At 39.8% G+C, this 19,515-nt stretch overlaps 1 protein-coding gene across 1 annotated transcript; it reads left to right on the plus strand.

The window, feature by feature from the left end:
• The first annotated feature begins 5,246 nt into the window (after positions 1-5,246).
• sox19b (SRY-box transcription factor 19b) lies at positions 5,247-11,821 on the plus strand. Its single transcript, XM_076725493.1, has 2 exons — positions 5,247-6,275; positions 9,544-11,821. The coding sequence occupies exons 1-2, from the start codon at positions 5,614-5,616 to the stop codon at positions 9,803-9,805; spliced, it is 924 nt and encodes a 307-aa protein (XP_076581608.1). The 5' UTR covers positions 5,247-5,613; the 3' UTR covers positions 9,806-11,821.
• Positions 11,822-19,515: the final 7,694 nt, after the last annotated feature.

The following is a 19,515-nucleotide window of genomic DNA, read 5'->3' on the forward strand; positions in this document are numbered from 1 at the left end:
TTAGAATGTTGTGGGAGGGTAACCAAATAGAAACCTGTACGGAACGTTCCAGGAATGCTATTGGAATGTTTTTTGTTAGCTGGGTATACCCCATGTTATGTTATTATATTGCACTCTATTATACTAGATTTTTTCAGAACAATATAATAGTGTAAGATAGCAAACACACACACAGTACCAGAGTGATAAGGACCACGCACCATGGACAAACTAACTGGATCATCCTCCAGCTTGATACACTGTTGTCCAGATGTGTTCATCAAAAAGAGCAGCAACACACTGGTTTATATGAGCATCAGTTGTGATTTAAACAGAATGTGTTTTACCTGTGTGGACCTGTGGATGGTCAGCAGTGTGTCAGAGATCTGTGTCTGTGTGCAGGAGAGCCACCAAAAACTTTGTCACACACTTGTGAGCCACTTGTGGTCAGTGTTGCAGGTTGACGTGTACATTGACATGAACCTGGAGTTTACTTTGGTAATTGCTAGTGAGTTATGAAGTTAGTTTAACACTGAATACTGAGGGGAACAATTAACTATAATTCAGCTTTTCTAGGGATCTGATGACATGTCAGGTCATTCCCAACTATTAGAAGGCACAAACGCCCACATGTCATATTTTGGGGGCATGTGACCCCCATCCCAATTAGCCATTAGAGGAGAGGCAGTGTGGCATCTTGATTTTAATTTTTATTGTAATTATAGATTGTGTGGAAGGAGACAGGTGCACATGCTGAACATTATTTCAATCAACACTGTTGAAAGCTCCAAAAAAGCAATTAAGTGGACCTTTTAGTTGAAATCATTTTAAGAGGTGAATAGTTCCGTTGATGTGTAAGCATATACCAACTAAGCAGGTGATTTCAGCAACAATACTGTTGTGCCTCTCCCCTCACTTCCAAAATTGAGTGTACTTCCTCCATTCCGCCCACTCACGCTACCAGTGGTGTTTTCAGTCACCAGAGGGACAGATTATACTGTTTGTTAATCCAAAAATAGTTCACTTCTCTCTACACTGTTGTTGCTGTTTAGGCTCATATCAAATGTGAAATAATGGGCCACAATCAATTTTTATTTACAATACTTACACAGTTTATCTTAGAAGTAATTGGTTCCCACATAGATTATTTCCTACTCCTTCTCGGTGAGTTTACTTTGTCTTTTGCACAACGTGCATGTCTGTCTGTGCCAGCTAGCCTTTTATTCACCTTATAAATCCTTTGCATCACAGTGGAGGTGACTCACCCAGTCTGCTACTGTCTGCATGTTTCTGCCCAGAGAGGAGCTCCAATGCTAAAAATGACTGTTTCTCTCAATGGCGCTGATGACACACTTCGAGTTAAGCTCGAAGATTCAGTGGCAGAGATTTGTTTGTTCATGTATGTAATATGACTTTAAGGCTGCATAACGTACCTATCAGATCGAAAAGTTCAGAGAAAATACTGTTAAGCATATCTGTTAAATTCTGCAATGCACAGATCAGTGTCTTTATTTTTTTTCCATGTCCTCCTAATTTGGAATTCATAATTCCTTTGAGTCCTTACCATTGTTAACAAATACATGTCAATAAACTGAAGGAACATTTAAAGGTGAATAAATTAGTTTTTTTTTTTTTTTTTTTTATCTTTTTTGAAGTTAGCAAGAATACAGAAAGTCCACTGATAAAGAAGCAAATGAATAAATACATTAGTCATCTTAAAAATGACTGATATAGAAGGAACAATGCATCTCATCAGAAAGCAAGTTGTCAGGATGTTCAGCAATGATAAATAATATACACCTGCAAATGTTTTTTACTAATTGAGTTGAAAATTAATTTTGGAAATATACACCACTGTATGAAGTAATCTTGCTTTTTGAAGAGAAGCTTGCATTAAAAACAAGTTTGAGACTTTCATTATTTCTGTTTTGTGCTCATGTTGTGTATTTCTAAGTTAACATGTTTAACCAAATTACCACATGACAAACTTAAGGCCAGGCAATATTGCACATTGTACAGAGTGTTAGAGGAATGGGAGGTGAATAGGATTCCACTAGCACATTTTTGTCCTCTAAGCAGGTTCATCTGGCCATGTGTTGTATTCCAAAGCAGATGAAAATGATGTCAACAATACAGAAATCAGCCACATTAAAACCAGGGCAGGGGTCCACAAAGGCATTTGTCCAAGAACCAAAATTTTCCTGAGGGAACTGGACTTTTAAAGAGAATAAATAAAGTTACTTAGGCCTAAATTAACAGTATGAAGAGACTCATAAAAACATGGAGAATCCATAATGATAACTTCACACTGAACTAGACAAGACCTCTGCAAAGGAGGCAGTCAGTACCCAGCATGAAACCCAGTTCCACTACCAATGAATCCTGAGTCCTTACTTTAACTAAAAACTCCTCTTTTGGGAGAAATAACCAATGAAAATAAACCTAAGTGACGCCTCTTGCGTCTAACAGACAAGCTGTGTGTTTCTCTTTAACTATCATGAAATATGGACTTTTTGTTTTTTTGCTAGGGGTTGCCAAGGACAGACTGGAAATCTTCCACTGGTGAGCAATGTTATTATACATTTTCTGAATTCATTAATATTCTGTAGCCAGATGGCAATGTGGTGGCTGGATATGACCCGAGGGCCACCAGTTGACGATATGGGCTGGGTCCGGATTGACTTAACGATGGGTCCAGATACGGACTTGGGTCCGTACTTTGAGAAGTCCTGGTCTAAGTGATACTGCTTTCTATGCGGTATAACATAATTGGCTAAATGAGGTACACTTTATGCCAAATAGATGAGTGGATATTTCATACATCAATGAAGCCAACTTTTTCTGAGTAGACTGGAATACTGGAATATATGGTCCTTGTGGTGTTGGGGAACACTACGTTAACAAAGACTGGGGGGCAGCAAAGGAAAAGGCCGGTTTAGACACACAAACAATGATCTTCCTCATTCTCCAGCAGCTCTAAAGTAATTCTGTGTTTCATTGCAACTGAATCAATACCCATGATAGGGACATGTCTTCAGCACAGTCATCTGTGAGGGCCAGGCTTCTCAAAAGCTTGGCTTTAAAGAATACACAACAAGCATTTCTTTTGTATTTTGCTAGACAAATAATAACATTGTGCTTTTTGATTGCATTACACTAGCTTACTCTGTTAATAGTGGAGGAAAATTTAAAACAGTGGAGTAAATAAAAGTTTTGATATTGATACTTGATATTAATGTTGCGTTTTTGCAAGTTGCAATGTGATATTAATAAAAGAAATGATATATTTTTACATTTGTTTTACTTTTAAAATATTCTGTTAAAGTGGCCTATATACCGTACTGTGCAAGGTTTTAGGCAGGTGTGAAAAAATGCTGTAAACTAAGAATGCTTTCAAAAATGGAAGTGTTAATAGTTTATTTTCATCAATTAACAAAATGCAGTGAATGAACAGAGGAGAAATCTAAATGAATCAATATTTGGTGTGACCACCCTTTGCCTTCAAAACAGCATCAATTCTTCTAGGTACACTTGCACACAGTTTTTGAAGGAACTCGGCTGGTAGGTTGTTCCAAACATCTTGGAGAACTGACTACAGATCTTCTGTGGATGTAGGCTTCCTCAAACTCTTCTGTCTCTTCATGTAATCCCAGACAGACTCCATGATGTTAAGATCAGAGTTCTGTGGGGGCCATACCATCACTTCCAGGACATTTTGTTCTTCTTTGCACTGAAGATAGTTCTTAATGACATTGGTTGCGTGTTTGGGGTCATTGTCCTGCTGCAATCATATGCCTCCCTGATGGTATTGCATGATGGATAAGTATCTGCCTGTATTTCTCAGCACTGAGGACACCATTAATCCTAACCAAATCCCCAACTCCATTTGCAGAAATGCAGCCCCCACCACCACCATGCTTCACTGTGGCCTGCAGACACTCTCCAGCCCTTTGGTGAACAAACTGCCTTCTGTTACAGCCAAATATGTCAACAGCAGTTCCTATGTTGTCATGCATAGTTGAGTTGCTTGGCCTTGTTTCCATGTCAGAGGTATGGCTTTTTGGCTGCAACTCTTCCATGAAGACCACTTCTGGTCAGACTTCTCCGGACAGCTGATGGGTGTACCTGAGTCCCACTGTCTTCTGAGCTGATGGCACTGCCGGACATCTTCCAATTTCAAAGGGAAATAAGCTTGATGTGTTTTTCATCTGCTGCACTAAGTTTCCTTGGCTGACCACTGCGTCTACAATCCTCAATGTTTCCCCATTCTTTGTGCTTCTTCAAAAGAGCCTGAACAGCACATATTGACACCCAGTCTGTTTTGAAATCTTTTCTGGAAGAGACCTTGCTGATGCAGTATAACTACCTTGTGTCTTGTTGCTCTGCTCAGTCTTGCCATGGTGTATGAACTGTGACATGAAACGGTCTTCCACAACCTCACCTTGGTGTCAGAGTTTGACTGTTCCTCATCCAGTTTTAAGCCTCCTACACAGCTGTGTCTGTTTCAGTTAATGACTGTATGTTGATCATACACCTGACTATAATCCTACAAAATCCCTGACTTTGTGCAAATGTACCTATAAGATCTGATGCTGGTTTGAAGGCAAAGGGTAGTAACCCCAAATACTGATTTGTTTTCGATTTTTCTTTTGTGTGCTTACTTTGCATTTTGCAAATTGAGAAATAAAACAAAATAAACAATTATTATTTCTATTTTTGAAAGCATTCTTAGTTTACAGCATTTTTTCACACCTGCCTAAAACCTTTGCACAGTACTGTATATTATCATATTTTGTTGTCTGTGCTTGTGCTTTGTACGTCTCATACAGTACAAAAACATATTTGTAAACAGTTGGTTTTAAAAAGACAGATACAGGCAGTTCATATTGGTTTAAGGTTTAGAGAATGAAGTCCTTGTGTGTGTGAGACGGGGGGATTATGTATGTGTGAAAGTGAGCGCGCGCGCGCGTGTGTGTGTGTGTGTGTGTGTGTGTCGGGGGGGGTTGTACATGCTCTCTTTGTGGAGAATTTTGCTAAAGCCCCTGATCAGTATCTGATCAGTATAATTTAAAGTAACTGATAACAAGATATGTGCATACTTGTCTTCCTGGAATGCATCCCGTCTCTCCACCTCCGTAGTCAACAAGTGTCTCGCGCACAGTCGGAGCCTTTTCACTTGCAAATGCACGAACACAGACTGAAGCTTTTCGCTCTCCTATTGGTCCACACCCGACTGACTACACGAGAACAGAAGAACTTTTGGAGTTAACAGGCAGATGAGTTCAGTGTGTGAGCTGGAAGTCTGACAACAGGTGGCTTTCTGTTTCTACTGAGTGAGGACAGGCAGCTGCTGCATTTTTAATATATTCAGTGTATGTTAGTATCAAAGTAATGAGTGTCACAGACAGATTTAGAATTTAAGAAAAATAGAAATAACTTGTCGTCTGTTGCGGTCTGTTTTGTTTCCCGTGTGTGTCGTGAGTAATTACTTAATTTGGATCACCCGGCGCTCCCGGTTAACCCTGCAGGGAAACCTGGCCACAAGTCGCCAGGTGGACGGCGACAAAGGCTGCCGTGTGCTTCAGCGTTTCAACTATTCTGTAACTCATCTTCAGTTTATTACATCCGTCCAACATGTACAGCATGATGGAACACGAACTGAAACCGACCGGCCAGCCCCCTTCTCATCAGACCTCCCAAGGAATGTCACCGGTCACCGGCAACATGACCGGGAACATGGGCAGTAATGGTAACTCTCACCCGAGCTCCAAAACGGCATGTGCACCTGGAGGCGATCCCATGGACAAAGTCAAGCGACCCATGAACGCTTTCATGGTCTGGTCCAGGGGACAGAGGCGTAAAATGGCTCAAGAAAACCCCAAAATGCACAACTCCGAGATCAGTAAGCGGCTGGGAGCTGAGTGGAAACTTCTGACCGACGCCGAGAAGCGGCCCTTCATCGACGAAGCCAAACGGCTGCGGGCAGTTCACATGAAGGAGTATCCCGACTACAAGTACAAACCACGCCGCAAGACAAAGCCCCTGCTGAAAAAGGACACTCAGGTTGGGAAGTACCCGCTGTCCGCAGGGAATCTGTTGGCGGCGGCAGCGCAAGGCCAAGGTGGTAGTCCGAGGATGGAAAGCTACGGCTGGGGGCCCACCGGAGGGTACGCGGGCATGCAGGGCGAGGCGCTCGGCTATACCCAGCAGCTACATCGGTATGACCTGTCAGCTCTCCAGTACCCACCTACCATGACGGCAGCACAGACGTACATGAACGGAGCTAGCTCGTACAGGTGAGCTGTGTGTGTTTGGGTTCCACCTCCTTAAGGTTCTCTGGCAGGTGTGTTACATTGAATCCAAACCCAATTTAAGGGCTTTTCTTCATAAAATCTGCTTATTTTGAAAGCCTGTTTAGTCATGCCACTTTTTGAACGAAAGCGCGGTGAAAAGGTGCCGCTTGTTAAAACAACCTCAACAAGCAGAAAACTTACTTTTTTTTTATGCCATCCAAAATCTGCCCCACTGAAATCAAAATGAATTTTGAATAAATTGTGATTTTGATATATTTAATTTGAAGTGCTTCAACGGCTGGGTCATTTTTCTGTTACCACCAAAAGCAATATCTGATAGTATCACAAGACGTACACGTTTAATAAAATGAACCCCCAACAGAAACACGTCGTATAAGGTGTACAACTTTCTCTATTAACCACTTCACTTATATCAGACACAGTCTGGCTTTATTTGTTATGCACTCAGAGTTTAACAAAATTTATGAACTTTTCGAGATACTGAACAAACTGTCAGTTTGTCTTGTGATGTGATAATGGCTGTCCAAAAAAGGGATAAAATAGTATGAGCTTAAAAATGACAGTGAAAGAGAGACATCTTCAGATAATAGGTAGAGCGAGCACAATGATCAAATGCACAAAAAAGTAAATTCAGACCAAGGTGTTTAACTAATGCATTCTTATATATATTCTGTTAAGTTTTAGCCTTCCTTGATAATTAGTGGGTACATGTAAAAACAGTCTTACTACTTTCCACCTGCAGACCTTGCTGATTGAAATAAGCCATAATTACACTTCTATTTAACTCTTTGATGCACATTCACAGAATTGCTTTTCAGTTTTTATTCAGTTTGTGAATTGGTGGTCTTAAAATACACCAATACTTCTGAAATTCTTATCTTACAGACTCCACCTTATGTAAAACTGACATAGTTAACTTAAAAATGAGACTTTAATCAGGTAAAGTTGTTGATGTACATTCAGTCCCATTGAGTCAAAGGAACACTGTATATGATGAAACAACAGGCTTTAGTCTGTCGTCCACTTGTTATGCATGTGACACTCTTCTCTGAGCTGCGTCCTGCTTGGAATGCTGATTAGTATAACTTGATGGCAGGCAGGACTGCTCTGTGTGTGGTCCTCTACCCACAATCCCCTATTCCTGCTAAAGCATTGTCCCCTGTTCCACTTCTGGGTCTTGCCTCCTAAGGCCTCATGTCCCTAAAACTACAAAGACTAAGTACTTTGATATATGTTCAGGTGTGAGGATGGATGCTGTTGAAGTTTATTCCAGTGTAGAATCATTTGATGTTTTTGTCGTGATGACTCAGCTGCAGTTCAACAACTTTAACAATTTAGACAACATCTTTGTTCTTAAAAATGTTTTTCTCCAGCAGGTGAATCATTTCAAGATTCCCTGAAAGATGTTTAAATGTTTATCAGTTACTCATTCGTCAGTTTTAGATGTTTAAAAGTTTGAGTCACTTTGGAGGTTTGGAACTTGTACGTGCCCATAAGATAAAACTTTACTGATCTCATGTCAGGGAAATTAAGTTGTTACAGCCAGCAAAGTATTAAACAGCAAAAACAGAAGGCATAGAAGGGTCAAGATAAGGAAGATGCAGGATAAAGACAATTGCCCACAAAAATACTATTGCCAATATTCTTATGAAAAAACTACTAATGCCTATGCTGAATTGCACTTGAGAAATGCTGCATGGATGTATGTATATGTACAACATTTACAGCTTATAAAAATACTATTGCCAATATGGATAATAAATAATAAAGACAATGTTTTCAAAAAGTTTAAAATAAGAACAAGACTGGACAGGACCACTTGTCAACTGATACTCACAAGTCTTTATGGATCATATGTTTCAGGTAATTTGGCTAAAAAATACAGCAAATAGCAAATAAAATTGGTATTTTAACATTTTTCATTGTATTGGAAATTTCTGTTGTGATGTAATGCCAAAATAGACCTGACTGACTCGAAAGCTCATGGTGTAAAGGTTTTGCACAGAGATGATATGTTGTCTGCTGGCAGGTGTCTCTGCAGTGACCCTTCAGAACACATCTCCAAGACTTCTCAGTGCATTCCACTCTGTCTCCTCAGTCATTTGGGTGTTATTAAGTCATATTCTTTCACTGGGCCTCCTTAGTGTTGGCTACATGAGGGATGCATTATACTCCATGAGGGTGTACCTGACATGTTCTAAGGCTCTGTTACTTTTTGAAGCATGTTCATGTATTATATTTCCATGTGTTTTTGAGTGTCCTGACAGGTCGGTATTGTGGTGGTAGTAGAGCAGCCAAATACCCTGTTCCCCAGAACAGAATCCCCCATATTGGAGTATTTAGTAATCTGATGTGGTTTTAACATAGGTGTACACCAGCTCATTGTCTTTTGGAATGGAGAAGCCAGCAGATTGGTTAAAAAGATACCTAATTCCATTAGTGGAAAATGTTTTACCTCTACAGTATTTATGCCATAAACATCATGTGTGCCATTCAAGTGACACTACAGAAGATACAAGTTGGTGTATTTGACTCTATTGTTTTGGCAAATGCCTTTAAAGTCAGTGTTTTCGGTTTGTTCCTGAAGTCAAGTATAAGCAAAACAGAATGACCCTCAGTCTCAGTTCATTAGTTGTAATGCTGCTGATTCAGACAGTGGTTGTCTTCTTTATAATTAAAATTTTTGGTCCACATTTTCCAGTTCTCCTACTTGGATAAGAGGACATTTGGAAAATCAGGCATTAAAAGTTGGAAATAACCTTTGAAATTGGTTTAGATTTTTTCCATTGGAAATGTCTTGGATTGTTATCATTTACACCTACATATCACATTGGTGTTAGCATGAAACAGAGCATTGCACATGGCATGTTGTCTCTCTCTGCATTTGTTCTTTTTTCTGTAATCTAATTATTAAAAATCACGTGAATGAGAGAGTGTTTTCCTAATTTGGGTAAACCACTTAAAGAAACCCTGTTACAACAGCTTAATTTGTGCTTTTTTCTTTTTTGTGAGTGCCCATAGACATGTTAAAGCACAGGGGCTTGAAATTGCAAGAATGAACTGCAACCGGCAAAAAAGAAAAATCATTAGTGCAGCAGTGCATCTTTCTATCAAATATATCTAAAGTTGTCTTAACTCTGATTACTACATGTAAATGTGTAGCATGATCTCTCCCTTTAACCAGATGTATTTATTAATATTTTAAAATCTCAGATGGTGTCTAACTTGGATTGTCTTTTACCCTCCACAGTCCTATGTCATATACCAGCAGTCCCCAGCAGCCTAGCCCTGTCACCATGTCCATGGTGAAGGCGGAACCAGTGTCCCACTCGCCTCCAACAGGAACGCCAAACCACCACCGGGGGCCTTTGCAGGGTGACCTCAGGGACATGATCAGCATGTACATTCCGGGACCGGGAGGGGATGCCAGCGACCCCACGACAGCCCAGAGGGGCTATACCAGTGTCCAGCAGCACTACCTCACTGGAACAGTCCCACTCACACACATCTAGAACTGAAGTAGGAATCATGGAGGTGGACGGTGAGCGGAGTGGGAGGACCAGAAATGCTCATGACACACAGCTGTTGGGACAGGAGGTGGAGTCAGATGTGGGGGACTTTTGACTGTCAAAGCATAAAGACACAACATGTGAAGGAAAACACTTTTTTCTCCTACAGTAGTCTCACAGTTCCAGATGTGTTTGTAATTACAGACAGAAATGTGAACTACATTTTTATATAATTGAAACGCTGTTTTTCTACCTCCTTGGTGCCTCATCAGTTCAGATATTAAATAACACACACCCACCACCATGTACACAGCTGAGACTCTTCCTGCTCACCACCCTCCAGTAGACTTCTCTCCATGAAGAATGTGAAGACAAGGGGAATGTTTGTTTATTGTGTACATATTATGAAATGTTACTTTTGTCTTTTTATATCTTTAGAAGCTATCCATAGTAACTCAAAAGACTCTTTAATACAACCCTAAACACTTGTGACACTGGCACTCACGACAGTTCCACCATACTCAGTTATTGCTGGGGGACTGGTCCAGTTAATGGGTTTAGTCTTCCACTGTTGGACCATGGAACCAGTCTATGAGGTTTACAACCACAGCAGAGGTAAATGACCTGGCAACCTGGTTGATGGATAGCAAACTTTCAGCTGGTGACAAACGAATCTCCTGAGCTGATGTGCTCTAGTTGTTGGTTATTGCTGTCCTGATGTGTGAGTGGAGCTGGAAAACAGCTAGGTGCCAGTGGGGAAAACGGGAAGGAAATGCAAAACTTGAATGACAGAGCTATTTTTAAAATGAACTCTTTGTGCCTTGGCTTTGGTTTGGTACTGTTGTATATTTTTATATTTTATTTTGAACTGACGAAATCCTGTTGGATGACATGGAAAACACCTGTTGGACAATCAGCACTGCATCCACAGGAAATTAACAGAATACACACTGGCTTCTATGATTTATGGTTGCTTACAATGTAGAGCCAGCCTGGTTCCTATATTCAATAGGTGTAGTGTCCTCAGTCACACCAGATCACTGGAATTTTGAATCTGAGCAGAACGGTAACACTATTTTTGCTGCCTGTATGAGTTTTATTTGCTATAGCTAGTTTTAGATTTGACCTTTTGATTGAAATGTTTGGATGGGTTGTTATGTCAAGCATCTGAGTCATCTTGTGTAGTTATTGTCACTTTGCTGAAGGTTAAGAGTTATGTTGTTTTTAGGCTTTTCATCAAGTGAATGGGATATAATATGAAATTCTACATTTCAATTTAGTTTTTTTAATTACAAACCGCAGATTGGCTTGCAAGTTATGTTTTCCACCAAGAAAACTTGACAAAAGGGCTTCCAGGCATGTTTTTTAATTACCTGTTTGTTTTTACCACCAGTAAAGGGAATGTATCAGTGTCAGTTTCGGATTAAATCTCCAAAGCTTCCATCCTGATTTGAAACTTTTTCAGATATCTTTACCTGTGGGTAATTAGGTCATTCATTAAAAATAACAAATCTGTGTTTTGTTTTTTTTTTTATCTTGGTTGTATCAAACAGTACCGTCATTTTTTTTTTTTTCTTTTTCCAATCTAGTCTTCTCTTTGGTAATAGAGCTGCTATGGACCTAAAGGAAACTTTAATTTTCAACTTACAGAACTGTGAATATTGAATGTGGTAGATTATTCAAACAGTTCTTAACTTTGAAGCATTCCATTACTAACTGAACTGCACCTGATACAGACTTATTTTTGAAAAAGGGAGAGCAGTTCTATTAAAGTAATGCATGAATGTTTACATTTCTACCCAAGTTTTTGAAAACTTAACTTTTAGATTGACTTGTATCTCTATTTTTAGAATGAATTCTTTGGTATGTAGATGCTGCCATATACTAGAGCTACTATATGTAGCTTGCATGTAAATAATGTATAACTATGTAGACTCTTATTGTAAGAGTCCTCATTCCCTTTTGATTAAAAGAAATGTTCGATATGGTATTCATGACAATATTAATAAAAAGTACAAATCCATTTTTCATTTATTGATAAATGTTGTTTGTGTGCTTTTAGTTCAAAAGCATTATATATGATGAAAATCATAGAGTTAAGTGAAAAGCCTAATTTCACATATCAGTGGCCACTTTATTAGTTACACTTGACACTTAAATCAGAAAACAGCTGTGGTGATGCCAACACTCCCATTTCCCTTTGAGCTCAGAGGTGAAGTGGAATGTCTAAGCAACCAGAAAACTGATTTTTGTGTAAGAAAGTAACAGTTTTATCTTGATTATTTTTTCACCAGTGTGCACAAGCTAAATCAGTTAGCTATGCGACGGGTGCGTGGGGTGGGGATAGTTTTAACAGTTCATTAAAAATGAAACATAGATTCCCTTAATATTTATTACTGTGACTCTTTTTCCAGCTTGCAACAGAAACATGGAGGTCAGGTAGGGAAAATCAGATCAGTCACCAAGGCTCCATCTGTCATGTCACGTTGTACAGATATTATGAAGCCTCACATAAGCTAAGAGAAGAGCGTTAATGTGAGCAGCCGTACCACTGAAGTCAGACTCTTCAGTGAGGTGCAGGAGGAACGCTTGGCTATTTGAAGGAGGCAGTTGCTTGTGTACTATTGATTAACCACCTGCGGGGTAAGAATGAGACAGGCTTAAATATAAAATGGGGCACTTGTATGTTTAAGAAAAATATGTCACTTCACAATTATTGTCTCAATTGTGACGCAGTAGGGACCATTGATTAACAGCTTTTCTGCAATGGTTGTTGTTGCTTGTTTATCACTGATTGCCAGTTGGTTGTACATCATTCATGGAGATAACATGTTTACTGTGACCGGTTTTCAGGCTTCATGAAATGTCACCAAAATCTGTCTATCAGAAGTGCACAGCAAACTAGTTTGTCTTGGGCAACAAGCTTCAATTGTCCAAATGTGGAGAGATTCTTCAAGAAGCTTGATGATGTGATTGAGAAGCACATCCTTGAAGGGAATGACATTTGGCATGTGGATGAAACAGAAATCAAAACTGTCCAGACTCCCGACCATGCAATTGCAAGCCACAACGTTATGCAAGTTGGTGCGATGATATCAGGAGAGAGGGATGTCCTGGTGTCAGTGGCTTGTGTTGTGAATGCACAGGGAAATGTAATTTGTCCAGCCCTTCCCCACGTAAAAGATACAAGGACTGTTTCCTGTGCAATGACAGCCATGTAGTTTTGAGAGTAATGGCTCTGGATGGATACAGGAGAAGGATTTGTCAAGCATACAAAGGTCATTCCTGAGAGGAAGGTGTAACTGTTTTTGGAGAACCATAGTTCTCATTCATACAATAAAGGCAATCATTTACTGCAAAGAAAATGGGGTGGTGCTCCTTTCTTTCAGTGAGTAATGCATGGATGAGAATGAAACTTGCAGAAACAATGTCAATCTATGCCTGGTCAGGAATGCATCCCCCAATGCTGTAACTGAAAGCAACATACAGGCTGGGTTTAGGTGAACAGGCAGCCCAAGCCTCCACCTTAGCTAATGTCGCAGTCCAAGCCTACCCTACCCTAGCTGACCAGCCTGCCTCAGTCTCCTCTTCAGCTGACCAGGCAGGTTAATCCTTTTCTCAGACTTATTTGACCCATCAGAAGGAGAATCAACAGGACTCCTCAACTGAAGCCTCAGATGCTCAAGAGGGTTTCGGTCCTTCTGCTCTCCGTACATTTCCCATAGCAGTACCAAGGAAGACTCCCATTGGGAAGGGAGAGAAAAGATAATTAGAAATCCTGAACAATATGCCTGTGAATCTGCACTTGAAGATGAAAAAAATAACAGGAGTATTGGAAAAAGTGTTTTTTAAAAAAAGGGAGAAGGGGCAAAAAGAAGGAAACAAAGCGATAGGCCCAAGTCCATTGAGCAAGAGGATTCTGACTCTTCTGATGATTAGAATTTCTGCATTGTGTGTATGCATTGAGCAAGAGGATTCTGACTCTTCTGATGATTAGAATTTCTGCATTGTGTGTATGCATTGAGCAAGAGGATTCTGACTCTTCTGATGATTAGAATTTCTGCATCGTGTGTATGGAACACTTTGCAAACTCCAAAAACAGCCAAAAGAAGTGTGGGTAGAGTGTGTGCGTCGTCAGCCCACAAAGCCTGCAATCCAGGGGCAGCCTAGAGAGAAAGAGAGAAACAGCATTGTCATTTTGAATAGTTCACTTTATTCAAAACAGTTTATTCCTTTTTTTTTCACATTGGATGGTGTGGATCTTATTTCAGCAAATTATCTCTCACTTATCTATCCCCAGCCAGTGTTAGAACTCACCCCAGTAGTGGGATAGGTTGTAAGACAGGAACTCTTTTATTTGACGAAATCTGTGACTGTGTAGTAGATGCCCAAGTGAGTTTTATTTGTAGTAGACAAGTATGGGTACCCTGTATCCTTGTTTCACAGACCTAGCACAAACAACCACTGAGTTACTAATGCTCAAATACAAAGTGTTTTTCCCATCCCCAGTCTTCCTTATGGCTTAAGAGGACAACCAGTGTCTTTAAAATACGTAGCTGATATATTACACAAGCGCTAACTTTTTCAAATCATGCAGTGGAATTTGTGTACTTTTCCTACTTTGCAGAAGATTGCTGCAATAATTTCCATATGATATGTAAATCAATTAGAAGACTTTAACTTTAACAACAAATACTTAAATCATCACAGTAAACATCAATTTGCAGTATTTGTTGTTAAAATGTGATTATTGGTGTATGGTGTATGTTGTTAGAAAGGCAGGTTGATTTCAAATTTTTTCAGATTTTCAAAAATCTGAAACAAGATGATCATCAAAATGGTTCACTTTAATGTAGGCCTTAAAGTGTAGGCTACAGAATTTCTTGTAAATTGAATAAAACATGCTAAATTACTTGTGTAATCATTTAATTGCTTCCGTATTTCTCCACAAAGACACTTACGGTGGGCCTATTACAGTCTAATTGGGATCATATTATTCAAAATATATATGTTTTTCTGATAGTACTGCAGATAGATATTACGTGCTTATTATTTTTAAATATTTCCTTTCTCGGAAGATCCGATTGTTATATATTTTTTTCTCCCCTAGTTGTTTCTCAGCTGTTGCTTCAAACATGACCTCATCCATCCAAATAATTAAAGAAGTAAGAATGGCATAGGCCAACCAGCAATCAAAACCGACCTTTTTTTTTTTTTTTTCACTTTCACAGCGTCTTCACAGGCGGAGCCGTCAGCTCTGCCTGACGCCGCTCACAATAAATCTGGGGACAAAAGTGAACATTAGCGGGAGAACATGAGTGTCTGCCGTCTTGGAAAGATGTGATGGGTGAGGGTGAATGGGGGCGGTTGTCTGTAGTGCCTAGAACGATTTAAAGCTCGATTATTTACTTTCTTATCTTTACCCTCTTTAAAAATTCACTTTCCCCGTTCCCCTCCTCCTCCTTTTCAACCCCCTCCCTGCTCCCCGACATCTCTCCACAGAGAAAGCGGGTGGATGGCCCGTTCGTAATTGGCCGTGTCGGAGGCGCATTGTCCAAGGCTTTTCAGGCCGCAGGTGCATATAGTAAAGCCGGAGTCTCCGCTCCTCCCCCGGGCGTCTTTGTTCCCTCTCCCCGCTTCCCCCACTCCCCCGCCGGGCAGAAAATTAGGGCTGCTTTTTGTGGCTTCGTCCTCAGGCTTAACCCTTTCTCCGACCGCCGCCTTTCTCATGGAAATGCGAGAGAACTCCGCACCGGCTAATCGGTCACTGAGGGGAGGGGGATCAACAGGAGGAGGAGAACAGTGAACAGATGCAGGGATAGGTGAAAACCAATACCGTCTCAAACTAACTCTGAATGTGATTTAATCTCATAGATGGTGGTATGGTACATTTTAGTTAATGTGGTATTTAATTAAGCCTATTACTGTGATAATGGTAATGACAGTGCAATCATAACTATTGCTACTATTCCTTCCTGACCCCAGAACTCCCGAAGGACTCCAACCCCCCCCCCAAGGATCCCTGGAACCTCTTAAGAACATTTGGAAGTATCTCAAGGACTTATGGAACCATATAGACATAAAGTAGGGCTCTTCAAAAAGTTCTTCGTCAGGGATGTATCTATGTAAACCAAATCTCACACTTTGATAAAAAAAAAAAAAAAAAGGAAAAAACCCAGTGTGGGCCCAGTTCATTTAATGCTGCTGCTGTCAAGCATTCTTAGATTGTGCTAAAGCATGGGGATGTGTGGCATATGTATAATGTTGTCAGTAATAAAAAGTTACAATACCAACTTTTAACCTGTTTTTTGAACAGTGTACATATGAGTTGAATCTGGCAAAGTACCACAAGAACACGTCTTGTCATGTAACTAGCGGAAGTTAGAGCATGTATGTGAGTTGTTTTGGCTGCAATCCATGGATGGGTTGCGATGGGGTAGGAAGAGGAATGGGTAGAGAAGGGGTTGGAGGGAGTGTCAATGGAAGGATTTTCTGGTCCAATACATCCCATCACTTAGCAACAAGCACTGAGGCTTCAACAAGTGGTTGCCATGGATCTGCAGGGAGTGACTTAAAAGTCCCTACAAAGAGCTGTGGTCAGCCTCTGTGTGTGAGAGAGTATATGTGTGAGAATCAGGTGGTGGTTACCAACAGTGTTTTTTAAGTGTGAACTGGCATTTACTTTAGTGACACACAATCTAATCATAACCTCCATGTCTTTTTTTTTTTATCGTTTTTGTGCAGCAATTGGATTTGAATGCCATGTTCAATCACTGGTAGGTCAAGCTCTTATTCACTGGCTGCTGTTGTCTCTTTCTTCAATGAACATTCCAACAACTAAGAGGAGGAATTGGGAATTATATATAGAAAAAAGGAAAGGAATGAGTTCAGCAACTGCTCCAGGAAACCACCACTTCAAAAGCAGTGATAGAAATGCTTCCTGGATTTTAATGTATAGTACCTACTGCATTCATCCAGCAGCCCAGACACAACTCTGATCTGTGTGCATTGCAGGGAAAACAGATACACATTCACATACATGAACAGGAGAGACAAAAGAGGTTTCACCAAAAACTTAAGTACTCTCACATGTCTTTTTATTATTTCTTACATGTATATGCATGGACCTTACAAAAAGTAATTCAATTCAATTCAATATTCCTTTATTTGTCCCGCGAGGGGAAATTCCAGAATTCCCTCACAACCAGGGACTTACTGTTGGCTCTCTTTGAAAGCACAGGAATCATGCACCCTTCCAATCCACCCTTTCTATATGATACATTTTTGTGTAGTTGAACAAAGTATGTAAGTGCTAAATAAATCCACTGGAGCTGATTTGAACTAAGTGAGACATGAATGATCATCATGGTATCACTGTTTTTAGTGATTATTTTCATCCTCTTCAGTCTTCGTCTTAATCTGAAACAATTTTTTTCTGAGACCAGAACAAGAAAATATTATAACACACTACAGTGAAGTTCTAAGCTTAGACATGGATGTGCTTATCAAATTAATATATATTAATACTTGTCAACAAAAATCCTTCTGCTTTGAAGATGTAGCACATTAACATAGATACAGCATATGAATTTCACCAATACATTCCATCCCTTCTTCTTAAATATCCTACTTTGGGTTTTAGTCTCCTGCCTGTGTGTGTTGCGGAGTCTGTGTTTGGGGATGCACTCAGAGTGATGATGTAGGTACATACGTGCGTTCATAAAAGTTGCTTTGATTTGAATGTGAAGAAATTACTGTGCCTTATTCTATGTAATATACGAGTCCTCCTGTATGCGTACCGCAGAGATTCAAGTTTGTTAATTAGTTTCGAATACGTCATTTACGTCCACCTGTCTTATGTGATACTGTGAACGGCAATTTAACAAGTGTTTGTCGTGTTGCTTGTAGCTATTGCTTTAAATCTATCACCATAGATTTAAAACAATAACTAATATTACACCATTTCCCCATATCCGACTCGGCTCGTCCCAACTGCACACAGTTAACAAGCCATTTTTCCCTGTTTTTTTCAAATTCTTGCATTTTTCTCTTATATAAAACATAGGCGTTTTGAGTGTGTCTTGCAGTGCTTCCTATGCAGAAAATCACCTCCGGCCCTCCATGTGTAGTTCCCGCCACAACGAAAAAGTGACATGACATCATATGCAAACAACCTATTACATTATCTTGCTTAATACACATTTAATTCCTGAAGTTTGAGTGTCTTGAAAGCACATTTAACTCTGCATGTACTTATATGCTAATTTATTTCCCTTGTATTTCTCAAAAAGCCTGAGGTAACATTTTACAATATTGTTGTAGACTCTGCTTTGATGTCACTTCAAGAGAGCTTTGAGACACTGAGCCAGGTCAAAGACAGATTTGGGGTGCTGCTTGATTTCAGCAACATCATGAAATGTCCAAGGAGGACTTACAAAAACATTGAACTCAAGTGCAGAATTGTAAAAGGAATGGTAAATGGTCAGCATTTATGTAGCACTTTTCTAGTCTACTGACAACTCAAGGTGCTTTACAACATGTCACATTGGCCCATTCATTGACACACACATGCCAGTGGCACAGCCATCAGGAGCAATTTGGGGTTTAGTATCTTATAATGTACACAGCGTCTATAGATTTCATTTTATGTCTTTTTGTTTTTTTTTTTCTATCCATCCTTTTAATTCTTGCTGTTGTAACAAGTGCATTTCCCCAGCGTGTCTTATCTTGCTCAAGGACACTTCAACATGCAGACTGGAGGAGTTGGGGATAAACTGCTGACCTTCTGAGTAGTGGACCACCTGCTCTCCCTCCCCAGCCACAGTCATTATCACAGAATGTTGGACCTGTAATGGTGAAGGAAATCATGACTCTTCCATATCAGTCACCATAGACAACTGCCCTGGAGATGCTTAATATTTCTTCATGACGACCAACTACAAGAGCTCTATCCAAATCTCTGGATTGCTCTATGTGTTCAACTAATTCTCCCACTTACAATTTTACTGGGACAGGAACATCTAAGTAGTCTTGTTGTCATCAGCATAAATGGAGAACTCATGTTGTCTGGAGTTCATGTGAGAAAATGGCTCTAGACTTGAGATTTTCAAAGAAATGGAATGGTGACAGCCAAACTGTTGCTGAAATTGCTGAAACAATAACTGCTCAATCTGAATATGTGCACATAGGTAGAAAAAAAAAAGAAAAAAGGGGTACAGTGCAGAAAGATTCTGCTTTTGTTTTTTGTTTTGGCAGTGTGAGAGTATCACAGAGAACGGCCAGTTAATTACAGCAAGACTATGTAACTTTTGCTGAGCAACAAACAAAAGCCTCAGCTGTCACAAGTGGTAATCAAAGGACACTGACACATTTAATGGGGACTGGGGGAAAAGGGGGAGTGAGTAGTTTGTTTTTAAGATAGTGTATGCTGTTGCTTACATGCAGGTTGCTATCTGCTATTTTCTGGCAGGCAGCTGTCAGAATGAGAGAATTTTCATATGCAACTACTAATTTGTTTAAGTTGTTCTGACAAAATATGGCAATAAAATGACATGCTAATAATATAAATCCCCTCAAGGCAGAGTTCGTACAACATTTTAAAAATTCCAGTAAAAAAAATAAAAAAAAGTAAAATTCCAGCACTTTCAAGGTACAGAGCCTACACCACACATTTCTAGACTCTCAAAGCCTTTATCATAAAATCTAAATTGTTA

Source organism: Chaetodon auriga, chromosome 24, assembly GCF_051107435.1.
Source record: "Chaetodon auriga isolate fChaAug3 chromosome 24, fChaAug3.hap1, whole genome shotgun sequence".
NCBI classification, from domain to species: Eukaryota; Metazoa; Chordata; class Actinopteri; order Chaetodontiformes; family Chaetodontidae; genus Chaetodon; species Chaetodon auriga.